This window comes from Girardinichthys multiradiatus, chromosome 9 (assembly GCF_021462225.1).
Source record: "Girardinichthys multiradiatus isolate DD_20200921_A chromosome 9, DD_fGirMul_XY1, whole genome shotgun sequence".
NCBI lineage: Eukaryota > Metazoa > Chordata > Actinopteri > Cyprinodontiformes > Goodeidae > Girardinichthys > Girardinichthys multiradiatus.
In genome coordinates, this window is record NC_061802.1 from 21,889,700 (window position 1) to 21,909,871 (window position 20,172).

The 20,172-nt window shown below is 38.4% G+C and overlaps 2 protein-coding genes across 8 annotated transcripts in view; both read right to left on the bottom strand.

Moving 5' to 3' along the window:
• opa1 (OPA1 mitochondrial dynamin like GTPase) overlaps positions 1-8,170 on the bottom strand; it is a 40,317-nt gene extending 32,147 nt beyond the window's left edge. For 2 of the 3 annotated variants that reach the window (XM_047374984.1, XM_047374983.1), the window contains exons 1-2: positions 3,942-4,066; positions 841-923 (exon numbers count right to left, since the gene is read on the bottom strand). In XM_047374984.1, coding sequence (XP_047230940.1) covers positions 841-923; positions 3,942-4,023 — 165 coding nt within the window. In that variant the 5' untranslated portion in view covers positions 4,024-4,066. Of the gene's footprint in view, positions 1-840; positions 924-2,796; positions 2,851-3,941; positions 4,067-8,073 lie in introns of those variants that run through there. The other variant, XM_047374985.1, reaches the window with a different exon arrangement.
• Positions 8,171-11,224: 3,054 nt separating this feature from the next.
• Positions 11,225-20,172, bottom strand: part of atp13a3 (ATPase 13A3) — a 57,835-nt gene continuing 48,887 nt past the window's right edge. For 4 of the 5 annotated variants that reach the window (XM_047374420.1, XM_047374416.1, XM_047374418.1 and 1 more), the window contains one exon: positions 15,289-19,687. In XM_047374420.1, coding sequence (XP_047230376.1) covers positions 19,493-19,687 — 195 coding nt within the window. In that variant the 3' untranslated portion in view covers positions 15,289-19,492. Of the gene's footprint in view, positions 11,789-15,288; positions 19,688-20,172 lie in introns of those variants that run through there. The other variant, XM_047374419.1, reaches the window with a different exon arrangement.

The following is a 20,172-nucleotide window of genomic DNA, read 5'->3' on the forward strand; positions in this document are numbered from 1 at the left end:
TTTGAAAGGAATCAAGATCTTTCACTTTCATAATCTTGCCACCATCATCAGTGAGCAAAACAAAGTCTGTCTCGGCTAAAAACAAACTTTGCCAGACTGAAGGCAGAAGAGGCAACTAATACCACAATCAGTGCCTCGCAGCAAGCGGCAGCAACAATGACTGTCATCTTTCCTTATGTACCATAGCCGATAAAGGCCTGCAACATAAGCCTGACTCTTCACTTATAGTGTTTTACGCTTTAAAGCAAAATGTTAGAGCGCTCTTAACCCTGCTGGTCTAGTTTTGCCTAATACGAAGATGAAATAAGCAAAGCAAGCACTGAAATCTACTCAGACGAAGGACAAAGCAGGTTGAATCTGTCTAATTACAAAGATCCCAACATGAAACAGCTTTCATCTCATTTTACGGAAGTTTTACATTTGGAATAATACATATAATATAAAAGTTGTGTTCATGTCGGAGTCTGGAGGAGGTCAGATTTTAGGAAGCACAAAATAAAAAGAAAAAAGTCACATTGAATCCATCTGTTGAGTCAGCAACCGATTGTTAAGATTCATCAGCACAATGTCTCACAGTATTATTATACGTCAACCTTTAAAAAAATATTTTTATTCCAATTTCCTTGAGGACATTTTGATTCAACTAAACACAATTTTTTAAGTAAAATGTTGACAAACAGCAAACATAAGTTAAAGGGACTATATCATCATATTTTATGTATACTAGCTGTGAGCTTTAAGCCTGAACACAACTGAAAATGAAAACTTGATGATATAGGTCCTTTAAATGAGAGAGAGCTGAGGTGGCTGTAAAGTGTAAAACAGATTTTATATACTTGCCTTTTTGTATTGCTTGTCACTGGTATCATGAGCAACTCCAGTTGTGGAATCGGTAGCTTTTAGAGCAGGATCACCCGAAGTTTCTAACACAGGAAACAACCGAGAAATAAAAAGCTAATGAAGAAACGGGACACATAAATGCCTACTGTTACAAGGTTTCAGACGGTGCTCACTTTGATAAAAACACCACTGTCATTAAACGTGAATGTGTGAAAGATTTTGCAAAAAGTCTTGACTTTGGAGGTAAGGTAAGTATTTCAGCAACACATAAAAACAGAATATAGAGGCCAATGATAAAATATGAATACAGCAAGGTCAAAATACCCTACTGACAATATGCTGGTTGTGAAATAAACAGCTTTTTCATTTAAGGGACACAATAAAAATGAGCTGGTTGGTGGAAATGTATGATCCACTATGCAGATCTTTTCCCGTTCAGTGAATGCATCATATAGAAGACCACGGCAATAAAAAAACTCTTTGGTGCATTTACTGTAGGAAGACGTCTCCAAGGCAGCTATTTTCAGCGGTGCGTTTACAGGTACATCTCAATAAATTAGAAAATCATTGAAAGGTCAATTTATTTCCCTAATTGAGTTGAAAAAGTGAAAATCATTATGTGGAATGATTACATAAAGAGTGACACATTTCAGGCATTTATTTCTGTTGAGGCTCCCACAGAGTCGGGCGTACTGTGTGTCACAAATTCCTACATTTTCCTCACTTTCCGCCATGGCGTCATCTGACGAGGTTGAAGAGCTAATTTGCCCTGTAGCTTTGGAAGAACAAAAGAAAAGGAGGTTGTATATATTAAACCAGACTAGGGACGAAGAAGGGGAATACAATACGACTGGAAGGACATGAAGACGATGGACAGCAAGAAATACTTTCAATACTCCCAAATGGAGAGCAGCAAGTTTAAAGAGCTGGTTGGATGCCTGGCCCTGTTTCTTCTCCACCAGGACACCCACTTGTCAGTGCGGCACAGAGGGTGGCAGTGACACCGCGGTTTACCTGACTCTGTGGGAGCCTTTAATATTTATGATTATGATTTATTGAAGTCGTGAATCTACACCAATCTCTTGGATGCGCTTTGCTTCTGCAACAAGCTTTGCTCAGTGGGTCTCTAACTAAATATTTTCCATGTTTAATGCAATTAGAAATTAAAAAATATGCCATAAAGAATCATATAAGAGTTCCTCTCTAAGAATACTAAAAGAAAACAGAAATCCTGTAGATGGTTACATTTTGGGTATATGTTTAGAGGAAGATTATTGGACTTTTGCTTAATATTCATTTTATGGTGCAACATTGTTCAAATCACACTTGCCTTACATGTCAAAATAAAAAAGCTGACACTGAAATGTTTCTGAATGAATGACAAACATATTTAAATCGTAAAAATTACTATTCTTAGTAATATAGAATCAGTGGAAACTACATCACATATCTTTATGAAGCCACTGATAGCCATATGGGCAATTAAGAGTTAGGAAAAAGAGCAAGTGCCGCTCTTTTGTTTTGGTATGACTTATAGCTAAGGTGTGGTCACATTTGTCCTGGCCAACAGCTCCACAAATAAGTTTTAAGTCCCCTAAAACTCAAAATAAACTACATTTTGTGTTAATTTTTTAAACATCTGAGTGTCAGTAGAGACCAGACAGACAGAGACAGAGGATTGCTGAAAAGGTTAGCAATGAGCATGGTGTTAAAGAAAGACCCACACAGGCCAGGTGAGAGGAAGGGTGGAAGTCAAAGGAGGCAAACACCTAAAAACGAAGTACAGCCAGAGGCGGCTAAGTAAAAGATAGACAGGAAACAAATCACAATCATTGCTAGATCCAAACATTAAGACAATCCTACCACAGACAACCACAGCCCTGTGTGGTGTCAATAAAGTGGTCAAAGGACAACAGAAAAAGAAGACGGTTCTTCTAAAATACAGGGTTTACACACCTAACAACAGATGCAGACCAGAGGCTCCTTTGACTTCACTACCCAAACTCACACCTGTGAAGAATGTAGAGGACAGGAGGGCAGGGGAGGAGGAGAACGGAAGAACAACAAGGTGAAAATCATGTAGAAGACAGGATGGTGGTCAAACCAGAAACTCAGCCCGATAATCCTGATTAATAAAAAGCTGTGGATGAGCATAAGCTTTAGTTGAAAACATCATTTAATGAGAAACTGATTTAAAAAAAAGAGGTAGATCGTGAACTGGATCTGATGCCCAATCCATACAGACTTATTTCACTACAAGGAAAGTATGTCACTGAAAAGTACTTTTGAAATCACAGAGGTCTGCAGAAAGATTAATCGGTTGTTTTTAGAGATGCACCAATCAGTTAGAATATAGCTCTGTTCGGTGATTAGCAGGTCAAATGTTGATTTATTTCCCCCTGTTCAATAAAAACGCATCTAAACTAAACTCCCAACATGTTGTTTGTAAAAACATCAACTAACAACTTTGTACCTTGAATCAAAACACTGAACATGCAGTCCATGTTATTGTACTATTTAGAAGAAAACTGATTTAAAATCCACAGGAAAAACTTTACAGAGAAAACAGATATTGGTATTGGCCAGCAAAGGCCTCATTGAAGCATCTATAGCTGTTTTATCAGTTCAGAATCAGCTTTATTGCCAAGTTTGTACATACAAACAAGGAATTTGACTCCAGTACACTTTGCTCTTTGGTTTTGTTTTTGCATTACAGAATATACATATTAACAATGTACAATATACACATATATAATATGATTCTTCTATGACTCTGTAAATTCAAGCGGTAACCTTTCAGAGAAGAAAACTGCAGTGTAATGACCAAAGAAAATTTTGCAAACAGCAGAGAGGAAGTTGATTAAGAAACACGCTGCCTTCATATTTTTGTACCGCTGAATGTAGATTATCACATTGCTTTAAAGCCACCTAGATCCTGATGATAAAACAAACGATGCAAAGGCACAGAGGGGAGTTCACAGATGAGTCAGACAAGCAGCTTTTCTCTAATGGCACTATGGTAATCCTCATTCCATGTGTGGTATTGAATTAGTTGTTTTACTTCACAGCACAGAGGGACAGATAATGTTCAGCGTGCTCACCAGAGGAAAGAAGACTTTTAAGGAAAGTGAAGTTCTCTCCAATCTTCTCAAAGTCAGGCAGAAGTTTAGCGATTTCTTCCATCTCTGGTAGCGCTTTGGCCAGTTTATCTTTTGCAAAAAGAGACAACAAGTAACACTAAACTCAAACACTGAAACACGAAAGAGCATTGCTAAACTGCAGTTTCATAAATGCATCGGTGACTTTTCACATTAGCATAGTGTTCATAAGCACAAACATTTAATTAGCGGCTGATTAAGTTTGAAAAGTGAATCCTGAACAATCACTCGAGTGGAACACCCATCACATGCATCCGAGGAACTTAATCAAACACCACAACGACTTATTTTTTACGTTTATTTTAAATATCCACCACTGCTGCTGTGAAATCAGCCTAATAGCATTTGTAGCTCATTGTATACAATGCATTTAAAAATGATTCCTACCCCTTCTGCATTTCAAATGTTTGGCAAATGAACACAAATTTCTTTTTATTTTGAGGGATTTTATCAGGACAGACCAACACAAATCAGCACATAATTAAGAAGGAGAATTATACACGGCTGTCTTTTATTTTTTTAGAAGTGAAAATATGAAAAGTGTGGCGTGCATCTGTACAGGTCCTTCTCAAAATATTAGCATATTGTGATAAAGTTAATTATTTTCCATAATGTCATGATGAAAATTTAACATTCATATATTTTAGATTCATTGCACACTAACTGAAATATTTCAGGTCTTTTATTGTCTTAATATGGATGATTTTGGCATACAGCTCATGAAAACCCAAAATTCCTATCTCACAAAATTAGCATATCATTAAAAGGGTCTCTAAACGAGCTATGAACCTAATCATCTGAATCAACAAGTTAACTCTAAACACCTGCAAAAGATTCCTGAGGCCTTTAAAACTCCCAGCCTGGTTCATCACTCAAAACCCCAATCATGGGTAAGACTGCCGACCTGACTGCTGTCCAGAAGGCCACTATTGACGCCCTCAAGCAAGAGGGTAAGACACAGAAAGAAATTTCTGAACGAATAGGCTGTTCCCAGAGTGCTGTAACAAGGCACCTCAGTGGGAAGTCTGTGGGAAGGAAAAGGTGTGGCAGAAAACGCTGCACAACGAGAAGAGGTGACCGGACCCTGAGGAAGATTGTGGAGAAGGGCCGATTCCAGACCTTGGGGGACCTGCGGAAGCAGTGGACTGAGTCTGGAGTAGAAACATCCAGAGCCACCGTGCACAGGCGTGTGCAGGAAATGGTCTACAGGTGCCGCATTCCCCAGGTCAAGCCACTTTTGAATCAGAAACAGCGGCAGAAGCGCCTGACCTGGGCTACAGAGAAGCAGCACTGGACTGTTGCTCAGTGGTCCAAAGTACTTTTTTCGAATGAAAGCAAATTCTGCATGTCATTCAGAAATCAAGGTGCCAGAGTCTGGAGGAAGACTGGGGAGAAGGAAATGCCAAAATGCCAGAAGTCCAGTGTCAAGTACCCACAGTCAGTGATGGTCTGGGGTGCCGTGTCAGCTGCTGGTGTTGGTCCACTGTGTTTTATCAAGGGCAGGGTCAATGCAGCTAGCTATCAGGAGATTTTGGAGCACTTCATGCTTCCATCTGCTGAAAAGCTTTATGGAGATGAAGATTTCATTTTTCAGCACGACCTGGCACCTGCTCACAGTGCAAAAACCACTGGTAAATGGTTTACTGACCATGGTATCACTGTGCTCAATTGGCCTGCCAACTCTCCTGACCTGAACCCCATAGAGAATCTGTGGGATATTGTGAAGAGAACGTTCTTCTTTTCCTGCTCTCGGTGGAGGTGGACGATTTTCCTCTGTCTCCGCACCCCTCCCATATCTGCCCTGCTTCAGCTCTGTGTCTTGTCTTTTTGGAGTCTCTTTTTGCACATCTTCCACATTCTTCCAAAATATGGATTTGGTCAGCTGGTCTCTCAATGCAATTGATCAAATTTTCTCGACGAGAAGACAGGGGTCGGGAGAGCCCGCTTGCCCGGACAGGACATTTTTCTCCGGATACACGATGGACTCCTGGCAGAAGTGGAGGATTGTGTGTTTGTCGATATTGTCAGTCGAGGATGTGGAAGATGTGTATATAATTGGATGTTTGATATCAGGATTTCTGCTTTTTGGAGTCAGCGGTTACCTGGCATATCGAGAAATTCGGAGAATGTCAGCAGCTGTTCTGGCCATTGTAAGGCTGCCTGGCATGTGTGATGGGATCTTCAGGGCGATCAACACTCAGACTGAGATGTTACGTGAGCTGAATCGCAGACTGGATGTGATCCTTATACAGGATCGCAGGCAGGTTGCGGTTCCTGGACTCAAGGGTGAAATGGGATAAATCTTGGAGAAAGTTGTTCGCTTGGATCTGGCAGAAAGACCAGGAATTTGGCTGTTTGGATTCGCCTTTGAGAAGCACCAGCGAGACTCTCAAGGCTGATGGAAAATTAAGAGTCAGCCTAACCCAAATAATTATTGTTTTTCTGAATCTGGCTCCCCTGCGCGGCCTTGATGGCTGGCTATCTTCAACTTCTCCTGGAAGTTATGTAAACATGAGGCTCTGCTCCCTCCCTTCCCTGAGGACATTTGTGGACCTGCTCAGAACTTTGTGGCCAGTTGATGAACATTCCAACATACCATCAAGGACAATGGCCTCTGTGACGGTGCTTCATGGACTTACTTGCACACACACACATGCTCAAGATAAACATACCACCTTCACCGTTCCCGGCATGATGTTGTTTTGTAAACTTGTTGCTTCTTTGTGCTGAGGTTTTTTTGCAATCTCAAACTGTATCCTGCTAAGGATAAAGTGTGAAATATGATTTTTTTTCCTCTACTTACCTAATGTGGCCTCTTTTCTCATCTAACAAGGGCAGCGCCTGTGAGTGGGCAGCAAAGCCTCGGTGACCCGTCTCCCTTGTCTTGTGTCATGATGTATGTTTGGATGGGTTGTACTGGAATTCTAATTTCCCCTCAGGAATCAATAAAGTATCTTTGAATTGAATTGAATTGAGAGACTCAAGACCCAACACTCTGGATGAGCTAAAGGCCGCTATCAAAGCATCCTGGGCCTCCATAAGACCTCAGCAGTGCCACAGGCTGATTGCCTCCATGCCACGCCGCATTGAAGCAGTCATTTCTGCCAAAGGATTCCCGACCAAGTATTGAGTGCATAACTGTACATGATTACTTGAAGGTTGACGTTTTTTGTATTAAAAACACTTTTCTTTTATTGGTCGGATGAAATATGCTAATTTTGTGAGATAGGAATTTTGGGTTTTCATGAGCTGTATGCCAAAATCATCCATATTAAGACAATAAAAGACCTGAAATATTTCAGTTAGTGTGTAACTAACTAATAATTAACTTTATCACAATATGCTAATATTTTGAGAAGGACCTGTATTTACTAAACCTAAATAAACACCTTGTGTCACTTTTTGCTGGGGGGGGGGGTTGTAGCATATCTCTAACAGTTTTGCACATCTACCACTGAAACTTTTGCCCGTGCTTTGCAAAATAGTTAAAGCTCCGTTCGACTTATCAGATTGGATGAAGAGCGTCTGTGAACAGCAATTTTTATTTCTCAACACAGATTCTCAGATGGATTTAGGTCTCGCCGTTGTCTGGGATATTCTTACACATGGATATGCTTTCACCTAATCTATTGTAGGTCTGGCTGTATGTTTAAGCTCGTTGCCCTGCTGCAAAGTCCTCCTTCCCCAGGGTTCTTGTATTTACCTCCACTTTTCCTTGGACGCCTTCACAGAACAGCTGTAATTATACTGAGATAAAGTCGCAGACTTGGTTTAGAAATCAAGTGATTTTTACAGCTATTTTTCTGCACTAAGGGTATTTAAGTATATCATTACAAACCTTTCAGATTTAAGAAAGAAATGTTGGAAACCATGTGTCTGTTTCATTTCCACTTCACAATTATGCACCACTGTTGGTCCAACACATAAAATCCCAATAAACAGCATTGAAGTTTGTGGTTGTAATGTGACAAAATGCCACAAACGAGGCATTAAAATCCGGCATTAGACTGAAGGACAACAAAAATAATGAGATCTATTTACATTGTCAGAAGTTAATGACATAAAAAAGACTTACCAAGATCAATTTGCTCACTCAGTTCCCAAACAAAATCAGGAATGACCCAGTTGTATTCACTCAAATCAGGCAGCATGTCCTTCCACTCTTCATAGGTCTGAGGATTAAAAGACAAATTTTTTTTTTGATTTGCCCGGTGCCTGTTCACAAATATGGACTAGTTCGCTGTCCCATCTACAATATGCTACATTAAAGCCACGGATGAAGCACAGTCCCCACTTACATAATTCTGCACCCAACAGAATGAACTTTGACATGATATGAATGATAATCAACACTGACCTTCTTAGCTGTGTAACCTCCTCCCACTGCTGTTCCCAGCAGGATGTATCTGAGCCTCAGCAGCCGAGCTGCCAGCCGGGCCACCCAGAAGTTGCGCTGCTGTTGGTACCTATGACCACCAGACCTTGGAGGAGGCTTCAACGGCCACATGGGCAAACGAGACATAGAGGTAAAATATCGAGCTGCTGTGCGATGAGGAGTCCGGTGTGGGTTATTGTTTCCAGAATAACGATGGTGAATGGCACGAGACAGAGGATGGAGCTTCTGCAGCGGGACCCGGAATCTCACCCCCATATTGGTTGAGATGAGGTTCCTACAGGCCACGCTGAAATGAAAGAGTAATAACCATTAAAAGCAGGAAACACTGTTTGTTTTCATTTCGTTATTACACAATATCAGAACCTTTATTATGAGCACCTGCAGCAACAGCAATGACAACGTGATTAATCTTGTAGATGAAGCATGGAAGAGAAATTATATTCATAACCACACTTATTATTACCAACTTGTAACATGTTGCATAGGTTTGCCGTGCAAAGCAAATCTATCACCTAAGTTGATAATCATTATATCTGTTCATACATAAAGTATAAAGTGAGTACAACCCTCACATTTTGGTAAATATTTTGTTATATCTTTTAACCCTTGTGTGGTGTTCGGGTCTGTTGGACCCATTTTCATTATTTACTGAAGGAAAAATTATACAATTAATGTAAATTAATTGTAAATTTGTTTCCACTTATATCATGATTTTAATTAACTGTTTGATTGTGAGGCATTAAAAATCATAAAATGCAATGGGTCCAGCAGACCCAGAAACATTGGCTGAGTAAAAACAATATGAACACCACACAAGGGTTAATGAGACAACACTGGAAATAAGACACTTTGATACCATGTAAAGTAGTTAGTGTAAAGCTTGTACAACAGTGTAAATTTGCTGTCCCCTCAAAATAACAGCCATTAATGTGTGTTAAGCTCAAAAAGTGAGTACACCCCTAAATGAAAATGACCAAATTGTGCCCAAAGTCTCAATACTGTATGTGGCCAAATAGGTACAATGATTTTAAGTTGTTCCCCGGTTTCTGTGTAAACTGGGTGATTACAATTAGCCCAGAACTTTAGCTTTTAAAATGCTGTAACTGATGATGGTTTTAACCTATGTGTGTGGTCTTGGTATCATTTAAACTTCTGATTAAATCATTTGTTTTAACATAAAACCCTTACAATTTAGCAAACACAAAGGTTTGGGGGAATAGGGATTATTATATTTTATTGTAATGTGCAACGCTAGCAACATACACCGACATACATAATTACTCAGTACCTAATACTTACAGTAGCCACAGAAACAACGTATAAAACTCATGGTTATACTGAATAGGTTCGTGAACAGGTCAATTTGGTTTGAAGCAACAGTGGATTCCTACGGCCAGATTCAATAGAAATACACTCACCAACCATTCGGGTTAGCTGCTTCCAGTCAGTTAGCAGCTAAATATATTCGGTGCCAACAGAACCAGAGGGGAAATTCCGTTTAAAACACCTTTAACATAATACATAGACGGCAAATTCACGTGGCCATGTGATTTTTGAGGTTTGTATCTATTTAAACTAGGACTGCAGCGACCAGTCTAAAGCAGAGCTAGCTATCCTGCCATCAGCTGTCCGAAGACCCCGATTCATTTCACCGCAGCTAGCTTGTGTTACCGTTACCTTCAGCAAAACTGGACTCACCAGACAGCTGAGCTCCCGACACGCAACATGGCGCTGTTAACAGCAGGTGAACGTAGCTCTCTGTCAGATTTTATCTCCCGGTACAGTTTAATTCATATTTCCAAACGGGACACATCTGCTTGCCTCTTATGGCAACTCACCAGCTCTCTAGCTAACAAGGACACAAGCAGTGACAGTTCCACTTCCTGTGAGCGGTACTACCTCCAAATGTGCACTGATAGAAAACGCCCAGTCTTTTATTTCCGGCCGTAAAATGAGGTTTTTCAGAGAATATCACCCAACTTTGACTAAATTCTTTCCATTTATCCGCACTTACATTTGTTTAAAACCAATAGTAGCCAACATGTACAGGTCCATGTACAAAAGAAAATAATTAAATTGTTATTTATTTTCAGTAATTCAATTGATATGGTGAAATGGTCCACCCTGGACTGAAATGATTATGGCAATTGAAATTTGAATATTACACAACATAATTAAAAAGGGAGGACTGTTTAATGAATTAATGTTACATGTCCATGTTTTGTGAGTTCCTTTAAATTTTGATGACACAACTAATAAAATAAAATAAAAAGTCAGTCAGTCAGTCATTTTCTACCGCTTATTCCATAGTGGGTTGCAGGGGAGCTGGTGCCTATCTCCAGCAGTCTATGGGCGGGAGGCAGGGTACACCCTGGACAGGTCGCCAGTCCATCGCAGGGCAACACACAAACAACCATGCACACACTCATTCATACACCTAAGGGCAATGTAGATTGACCAATTAACCTCACAGGCATGTCTTTGGACTGTGGGAGGAAGCCGGAGTACCCGGTGAGACCCCACGCATGCACGGGGAGAACATGCAAACTCCATGCAGAAAGACCCCAGGCTGGGAATCGAACCCAGGACCTTCTTGCTGCAAGGCAACAGGGCTACCAACTGTGCCACCGTGCAGCCCCCAAAAAAAAAAGTAAAAAGAAAAAAAAGAAAATTAGATTAGATTAAGACCAAATACAACACATATGTTTAATACAGAGACACTATGTTATGGGCCAAACAATCATGAAGGTTGCTGTGGATGGACACTTGTCCATTTGACACACCCTGAGGGACAACCACAAACGGTCAGTGTTTAATAAAGTCGGTTATTCACAGAGAGCTGTATCCAAGCATATTAGTGGAAAGTTTAGTGGAGGGAAAAAGTGTGATAGACAACGGCCTAATACCAACTGGGATGACCATTGCTAAGGACAGTGTGAAGCAAAGTGAATTTAAGAGTTTAGGGAAAAATTCATAAAATGTGGACAAGAACTGGAACCAGAGCTTCAAGAGCCACCAAACATATGTATCTAAGACATGGGCTACAACTGTCACATTTCTTAGGTTAAGCCCCTCCTGAGCCCGAGATATTGTGAGACGGGTCTTCCCTGGGTTAAGGAGAAAAAGAAATGCTGTGCAGTGATTCGAAGTCATACATTTTAAGACTTTTTTGTGGCACTATTCACTTTTATTTCTATTATTTTTTCAAACATAGGCAGACAGGAAATGTCTGCGCCAAGGACCGTCGCTTCTGCACATGGGTCGCTTTATCCGTACCAGTATCGGTACCAGTACTTTACCAGTGCATTTTAAAGCACTTCATGCTTTCCTCTGCTGAGACGTTTCAGCAGAGAAGCTGATTTCAACTCCTAGCAGGACCTGGTACCTGACCACACTGCCAAAAAAGAAAAAAAGAAAAGAACAACAAAGTTATTTTCATAGATGGATGTGCACATTATCAAATATGATCATGTGAGTATTGTGTATGTGCAGCTGTACAGGTGCACCACAAATGAAGTAATATACTATATCATTCTTTATTAATAAAGATATCAACATGAAAGCCCTTAAAAGTATTGCTACTTACTACTACAAAAACAATAAAAATATAAGGCAACATATTCAATACGTACAATAATAATACATATCTGTGAATAACAATACTGATGCTAATGATAGTAGTTAATAGTATTATAAAAATCTTTAATTAAAAAAAGTAAAGACGTATGTTATAAAATCTGACATTTCTATAGCAGTATAAATTAAATAAACACTAAGCTTTTGCTTCCCACCCTGTCATCACCAATCCAGGTAAATTGATCGCAGAGCAGAACACAGGTAAAGAGGAGAGGACCCAACACCCCCCAATAACTAAACCAGACCTGCAACGACCACCACATGTCATGCCTGCTGTATTATTGTGTTATTGTAAATGAGTGTTGATTTGTTAGACATACGCTGGAGGTGGTGCATGCAGGTGCATGCCTTGTTTATATCTTATTATAAACAGTAAGATTCAAATTTTCCAAAAAAATACATTTTGGGTCTTCATTTCCTGCAAATCATAATCTTCAAAATGAACAGAAAGAAACCCATGACATATATTACTGTATGTAATGAATTATACGAGTTTCACTATTTGAAATGATTTACTGGAATAAAATAACTTTTACTGATCTTCTAAGTTATTGAGATGTACGTGTTTGGACCTTCTGTAACATAAAAAGTCCCATTAAAACTACTAGTAAATTCTATTGGAGATGCCTGCACTTTAACTGTTGTACCTGCAGGTCTATACTTCATTAAAAAAAATATATATATTCACACTTCACACATAGTTTGAGATTGCAAAAGTTAACTGCCATCACGTTTTATATTACGAGATGTTGTACCATGTGCAATAGACGTGATGCAAAACTGTAAAGTTAAATGGCTAAAATTATATGCTTTCATGTTGAACTATCTGGTTAAAGTTGCAAGGAGGTTAAACCCTTTTCTAAAACTGGACATTCAAATGTGAAAAACTGATCACACAGTGGTCACTTCAATAAAGAGGAGCAGTTTAGACATGTTAAGGACAAACTGCACTGCAGTAAACGCTAATGACTAACAGAGGCCCAGATCTGTTGGGAAAATGTGTCTGTAGTTCACTGCATCACCTCATTATAGGCTATAGTTGCCACTTTAGATTATTGCACAAAGCAATAGCTGAAATCTGAATGTCTACCAATGAAAACTCAACTTGTACAGGGTTGCAATAAGTCCACAAGTTTTCTGTTGTTTCATCAAAACTGTTTTGTATTTGCTAAAGCAAAGGGTAAAACCTTGCATGGTAGCAAGGTTTTAGCAATGCTGCCTTGCAGAAGGGAGGCCTTGCGTTTGCATGCTCTCTCTGTTTATACCTGGGTTCTGTACAAAAACATAATTGTTGAGTAAAGTAGCCACTCGGTGCTGCAATTAGAACTGAGTGTGTGAACACGTATGATCTGTGATCGCCTCTCACCTTTATCTCCCTATAAATGTTGAAGGGGATTTATCAGTAACAAAGACTTTGTTTCAGCACCATCAGCTGAAACGTCATTCTATCTGAGGCTACTCTGAACATTTAGCCTCATTTTCAATTCAACAGCAAGGCTGCAAACTGTTAATCCAAGATCTTCGTTGAAAGAACGAAATCATCTAACAGCACCATTGGTGACTGAAGTCTTTTAGATTTTCAATAAAATGTTTCTGAGTAAAAGATAAATTGGTGGACAAAAAATCTTGATGTGTGGTTCCTCTGTTGACATCACTTTAGGTGTGCCTAAACTTACTCCTGGCTACCACCAACCCAGATTTCATAAATAATTTACATCATGGTACTTCTACATTCATTCAGTAAATCTGTGATTTGTCTGAATATACTTTCAAGATTAGACATAAACCTTCGGTTTTGATTAATTTTATAAATAGATCAGCCAAAGTTCGGCTGAGCTGCTGGGGGATATACAGGTGCATCTCAAAAAATGTGATTATTGGAAAGTTCATGTATTTCAGTAACTCAGTTCCCTACATGAAACACGTTATATATTAATTACACACAAACCACTTACAACTATTGAAAACATGACATTTAAGATAAATTACATCAGACCAATAAAAAAGGATTTTTAATAAAGAAATTCGGTCTTAATGAAAAGTATGTTTAATACCTGTTTAAAGGATTATTTTTAAAATGTACTTTAATCTGACAAACGGGCCTAATCAGAACATAGACCAACTTACTGAGATGTACCTGCACACGCTCTTCCTCACTCTGTCCTCTTCTGCATTTATGCATAATTTGCAATTACTGTTGCAATTACCTTTGAGTTCATCAGAGACGCTACTGATGCAGATATTGACACAATTAACTTGGTGCATTCCCTTTATTTTTTCCATAGAAAGTACTCCTTGCTCAAAGATGCTGTGCTTGGCCGTCCTGGGCAACGTCGACAGACGTTTTTTCTGCCATTAACTTTGTATAATCTTTTTTCCCTGAAAGGGTTTCTGGATCAGTGATGGGGGTGTTTTTCTGTTCTCTTTGCCCCCAGCTGCTTGAGGTTCATTGCCCTCATATTGAGGCTGGTTCTGCTGGAGATGTCTTCCTGTTTAATCATTTGTATAATTGTATCGCAGCTGTCCACTTATTTCTATATTCTTTTAATTTTACAGGCCCTTTTTTTGGTTTTCATGCACTCGATTCAACGTTCCTAAATTGCTTTAACCAATGAATTCAATTTGACTGAATTACATTCTATATAATTTAATTTGAACTGGACTTAGTTGTTTTGAAAATGGGTAAAGATGGCACTTGTGAACTGGTAATTTACCTATAAACTGAATTTATGTTAAAAACAGAGCTGTAAATGTTAGCATTTGAAAAGATAAAAGCTGTACCACCAACTGATTAATTCTAATATAATCTATCTTTAAGTATAGATTGATACACAGTGAAAGGTTTAATCTACATTTTCTATAACAGTTCATTTCTACAAACGTTCTAGGACGAAATGTAAAAAAATATTATTTCTGAACGATCCATCTATACGCTCTTGCTTTTACAGCATTAATCAGATTTACATTAAAAGTGGGGGGGAAAGAACGGAGAAAGCAGGTTGCTTAACGAACATTTATTGAAAAGATAAACAAATCAACAAAGCTATAACACAATTTTCAGAGAAAACAAAATCAAAATAAATACAAATAAATTATAAAATACAAAAATTGTCAAAATATTAAATCTGCTAATAAAAAAATACATATATCCCAGGTGGCCCTCCTGGTGAGGCAAGCAGGCTGAAAATAATGAGTACAGTAAAGAAACTCAGAGCCAAGTAGCAGCCAGACTGCGACTGAAACGATGTAATTAACAACATTTTTCTGGGTTAAGCATTAAGCCCAATTTGTTTATATCTATATATATATATATATTTTTTTTTTTTTACATACAAATCATTATTCCAAAGCTGGACTCAATGTGAATGCCATGAGAATATATGAGCCCAGTCCTGACGGACCTCCGGTACTCAGATGTTCTTGTTGAACGTTCGTTTGTTGAAAAGGAAAAACTACAGAGTAGCAGAAAACAGTAGCATTTACACTTATTTTTTCTGAATAAAAAAATGCAGATATGTCACAACCAGGTGAATCATTTTGCTCCTAGGAGAAGTATGTCGTTTCTATAGTAAGATTATGATAAACAGCACGGCACATTCTGTTTGCCAGACACAGTTTACATGGATGCCAAATGATTTGTTTTTCTAAACAGGTCAGATAAAATGTTAACACACACCTCGGAGGATCAGACAGAAACTATAAATGTGATTCGGGTTGTGTTCAATTCCCTTCTTGTCAGATTTTGTTTAATAATTAGAAAACCTTGAGATAAAGACAAAAGGAAAACAGCTGAGAAGCAGTTCAGATGTTTGGTGCCTGCAAGAGCAAATTATTCATGTTTGATTATTTTAATCTAAACCTAAAAACAGACATAGGCTGCAACTTTTCATCCAAGTGTTCTCACCAGACTGCAGTAAATGCCCAGGATTGATGCCCAATTAGAGAACCAAGACAGTACAAGTATGTCACATGGGAGAAAAGACAAAACAGTCCAGAAACAATAAAAAAAAATAAAGATTAACAACTGATTGTGACAGTACCAAACAGTAGGAAAAAAAATAAAATACACCAGCCCTTTTAGAATTCAGAACCCACATATTTATAATTACATGTTTAACCGCTTCTACAGACATGAGAAATGTACACCCCATTAATACAGACAAAGCTCCACCTCAGATATAATTTTTAACCCCCTAATGTCCACTTGATGTGCTCCATCAAATCTCATTTGACACATCTGACCGCTGTCCAAAAATCCAACTTTCTTCTCTCTCATTCACCCATTTTTTTTATTTTAACCAACCAGAACAAACATGAATAAATGTCTTTGGAAAATAAAAATCTGTAATTGTGGTTTTTTATTGCATTACATTTAGTTTTCAACTACATTCAGTCTTAGAAAGATAAGGAATTTTCAAAATCATGGGGACTCTTGATATAATCTATATATAAATTAAAGAACAAGGTCCTGGGTAAGAGTCACGTGCTTCTTAATGTTATTTTAAACTAACATTTTCCCAGTAAAATTGGAATACATAATCCAATCACAAAAAAGACGGTCGCATTTAAGCTCCTCTACTGCTTTATTCTTATTTTACCCCTTGAATAAAGAGCGCTGAACCCAAAATATAGCCCTTAACTCTACGCAGGTAGGATATGTGAAGGACATGAATGCAACCGTTTCATCAGGATCCATCATTCAATATTTGTTGGGGTGGGGTTGGGGAGCCAGGAGCAGCAGACAGATTAAATGCACGTTTCTTTACCTTATTAACTAGTTTTAACTGTAATCAATCTTCCACGGGAAGAAATTTTGCTTAAAAAAAAAAAAAAAAAAAAAAGCCGTGCTTCTGATTTCATGAAAACATCTGAAGATGCAGGAAGCTTTTTAGTCTCATGCATTTCCTAAACGGTTTACAGTAACCAACCAGATACATGCCGTTTCTGGAACTGTTTTATTATTATTAATTTCTCTGATATACAATGTAAGATGGTAAATGTTTCTTAACCTCTACAGTAATGCCACATGCTTGAGGTTAAAATGTCTCGCTTCGCAACCATCAGGTGACCCCCAGACAGCTGGCTTCATGCAAGTCTCTGTATGCTGCTGGCTTTCATTGTTTTACACCCAAAACGGCCCCACTTCAGTCTACATAAAGCTCTTTACATACATAGAAAGGAGTTTTTCTGATGGTGAAATGTTGAACCAAGCATACCTTGTATAAGGTTTAGTTAAAGGGTAAACTGTTGTTCTGTCAGAATTTAAAGCACACAAAGTCAGCATTTTTTTAAATAATATTTAAACAAACTGACAAGAAGATTAATGTCAGGACTGTCAAAGTTAAGGATTCAGCTTTTTGCTTAAAGATGCATCACAAAGCTACAGAAAAATGCTGGGAAGCTATAACTGTTTGTGCCAGATTTGATGTTTTTTTTAATAAATTATTTAATATTTTAGATTGACAAATCAAGGCTGATATGGTCAAAGAATAGATGACAATTATCTCTCTGTTCCTCTAATTTTTTCTTTACTCAAAAACCCTGCAACTAAACTTTACTAATTACAGCGGGCATCATGCCACAAGACCGAGCCAAAACATCCCAAACTGTTACTGAAACAGCTCCATATGTTAACGTTATTAGAGAAATAGAAGACAAATACCACCTGAAGTCAATCCTGTTATTATATTGCAGCTGTTAAAGATAAAGTTGCTCAGTTCGGGGAAAATGTCTTTTGCTTAAACCAAATCAAAAAGCTATTTTCTGCTTTTCTGGGGATTTAAAGGAACTTTGAGAGGCATAAGAGAGCAAGTATACAATGCATAAATTATCTTTGTTGGCTAAGAAAGTATTTCTCCCCCTTTGCCTTTAAAAGACAGGAAAATGATTAGTTCTACATTTACTCCCAACAGCTGCCTACATGCTGGTCTAGGAGTAATTTCACACAAACAAATCATCCTTATCGTAATACTTTTTGTTTACCTCATTTCATTGAGGACTCGCCATGTCCCTAAGAAAATGCATGAATTCATTAGTAAGTATGTATTTATAAATATACATATATTGAGCAGATGCACCAAGAAGTTGGCAGGTGACCATAATAAGACGGTTTTAGGCTCAACTGACCCCGTCGGTCTCATCTGAAACTCAAAAATCTGATCTTTTTCCAATAAGTAAACGCACCATACTTAAGAGCCAACAGGTGGCGCTCTGGCAACAACACTCCTCAGCGTGGAAGTTGCAACTGCAAAAAGCAGTATGAAAAGTAAGGAAATGTGTGTTTGGTTAATTATTTCTTTGTTGTATCGCTGCTTCTAAACAATAATTCCTCTACTGCTGGAAAGTTTATTTGCCCATAAGTGGCGCCAAATTGGTAGGAAAATACATTTGTGGGTTAAACCCATGAAAAACTTGCTCTTGGTCGGTTCAGTTATTAAACTGGGTTCTTTAAGTTTAAAGAAACAAGACATATTTCTAATTAAACCACGTATTCTTGCGCTACTGCACACATAGCCACAACCCCACTGGATTTGGTACAGAGGATTGAGAAGATCTTCATGGGCATAACACACATACCCAACTGTTGCGCGACCCACAAAACATGGCAATATTTAAAGAAACAAACAGGCTTTTCAACTATATAAGACATAATACCAAGAAGCACTGCTGTAAAAAAAAAAAAAATTTCAAACAAAAATTACCTAATTTTTGTTTATGACCGCTAGGCAGTAGTAATCGTAGCCTCTAATAATCAAATTACTTCAGTACATCTTCCAAACAGAACGGACAATCATGTCAATATATAATTATTTTCATCCATTAACTAATCTTTTTTTTTAAAGTGCATTCACTTTCTTTTCTTCTCTGAAACGCCTCCAAACTCTTTCCTTTTTAATCTCTATTTTAACTTAAAGAGTAAAACTGAAAGTCGTGCTCCTTGGGTAAAATGTTTTCAACCCTATGCTCCACAGCTTCACTGAATGTTTGTTTGTACTTTAGAAAGACTTTCGATCTTATGGATATAACACTATATTCACTACTTAACACACATCTTCTACATGCTTACCCTCAGATAAATTGAGAGGAAGTTGAACCTACTCCAGAAAGGGTAAACGTGCAATTTTTACTTTGATTGCAAGTCTTTGCTGAATGCTACCTCTGCTTTGGTGAGCAGACAAAACATAAAGATTGGCATTCAAGCTCAACAGCAATAATGTTTTTACGGAAATGCAAACCAAAAATGAAACCTGAGAGCATCGGTACGGAGTGTGATGGAGAAAGCAGGAGTAGTTTGAAAGCTATCAAGGTAACTGTTTTGGGATTTGTGTGAAAGTATGTAGTTTTTGCATGAAGAGGGAAGGCAATCGAGATAAGGTGAATGTGCGTTTCCCTTGGTACTCCTCATAGGCAAGTGTCCTATATGAGAGGAGGGGATGCCGCAGTGTTGAGGAGCGTGGAGATGCTAGGAAGGGATTATGATTTCATAAGCAGAGCTGTTTTCAGGGCAAGGCTTGGCTTCAGTGGTGGTGGTCGGTTTTGGGGGCCAGTCTGGGTCCACACTTAACTCCTGGGCAAGATGCATGTATCGAGCTTTGGCCATCATCCTGCGTGGGCACAGCCAGGAGAAACACTTGTCTGCCTGCAGGTCAGTCGCCCCCTAAAAATACCCATGTTGTAACAATAAATAGATAAATTAACAATTGCATTGAAATGAAAAAAGGAAAACAGATAACTGTTTTCATTTATGTTCAGATCATCTAAGCTGTGGACCGCGTGTTTGCAGGCTAATACATTTACTGCATGCAAAACATTCAACTCAAGGAACCAGCTCTGTGATAAATAGGTAAAATTCATACATGCATGCTGCTCAAACCAAAATTTAGCATGAAATTAATTTGAAGGAATTGGTTGTGAACAGTTTAAAAGGCTGAGCAAACTCCTTAAAACAAGCTCATGGAGACTGAACACAGATCTTTAAAGATGGCTACACAGAGACACTTTAAAGATGCAAATAAAGAGTCCTTTTCATGAGTTCTACAATAACAAAAAAACAGGTCAAGCTTTATTTTTTTAAATCGAGACAAACCTGAGGAATACAGAGACAGTGGTAACTGATATGCTTGGCTGGGATCTAACAGGGAA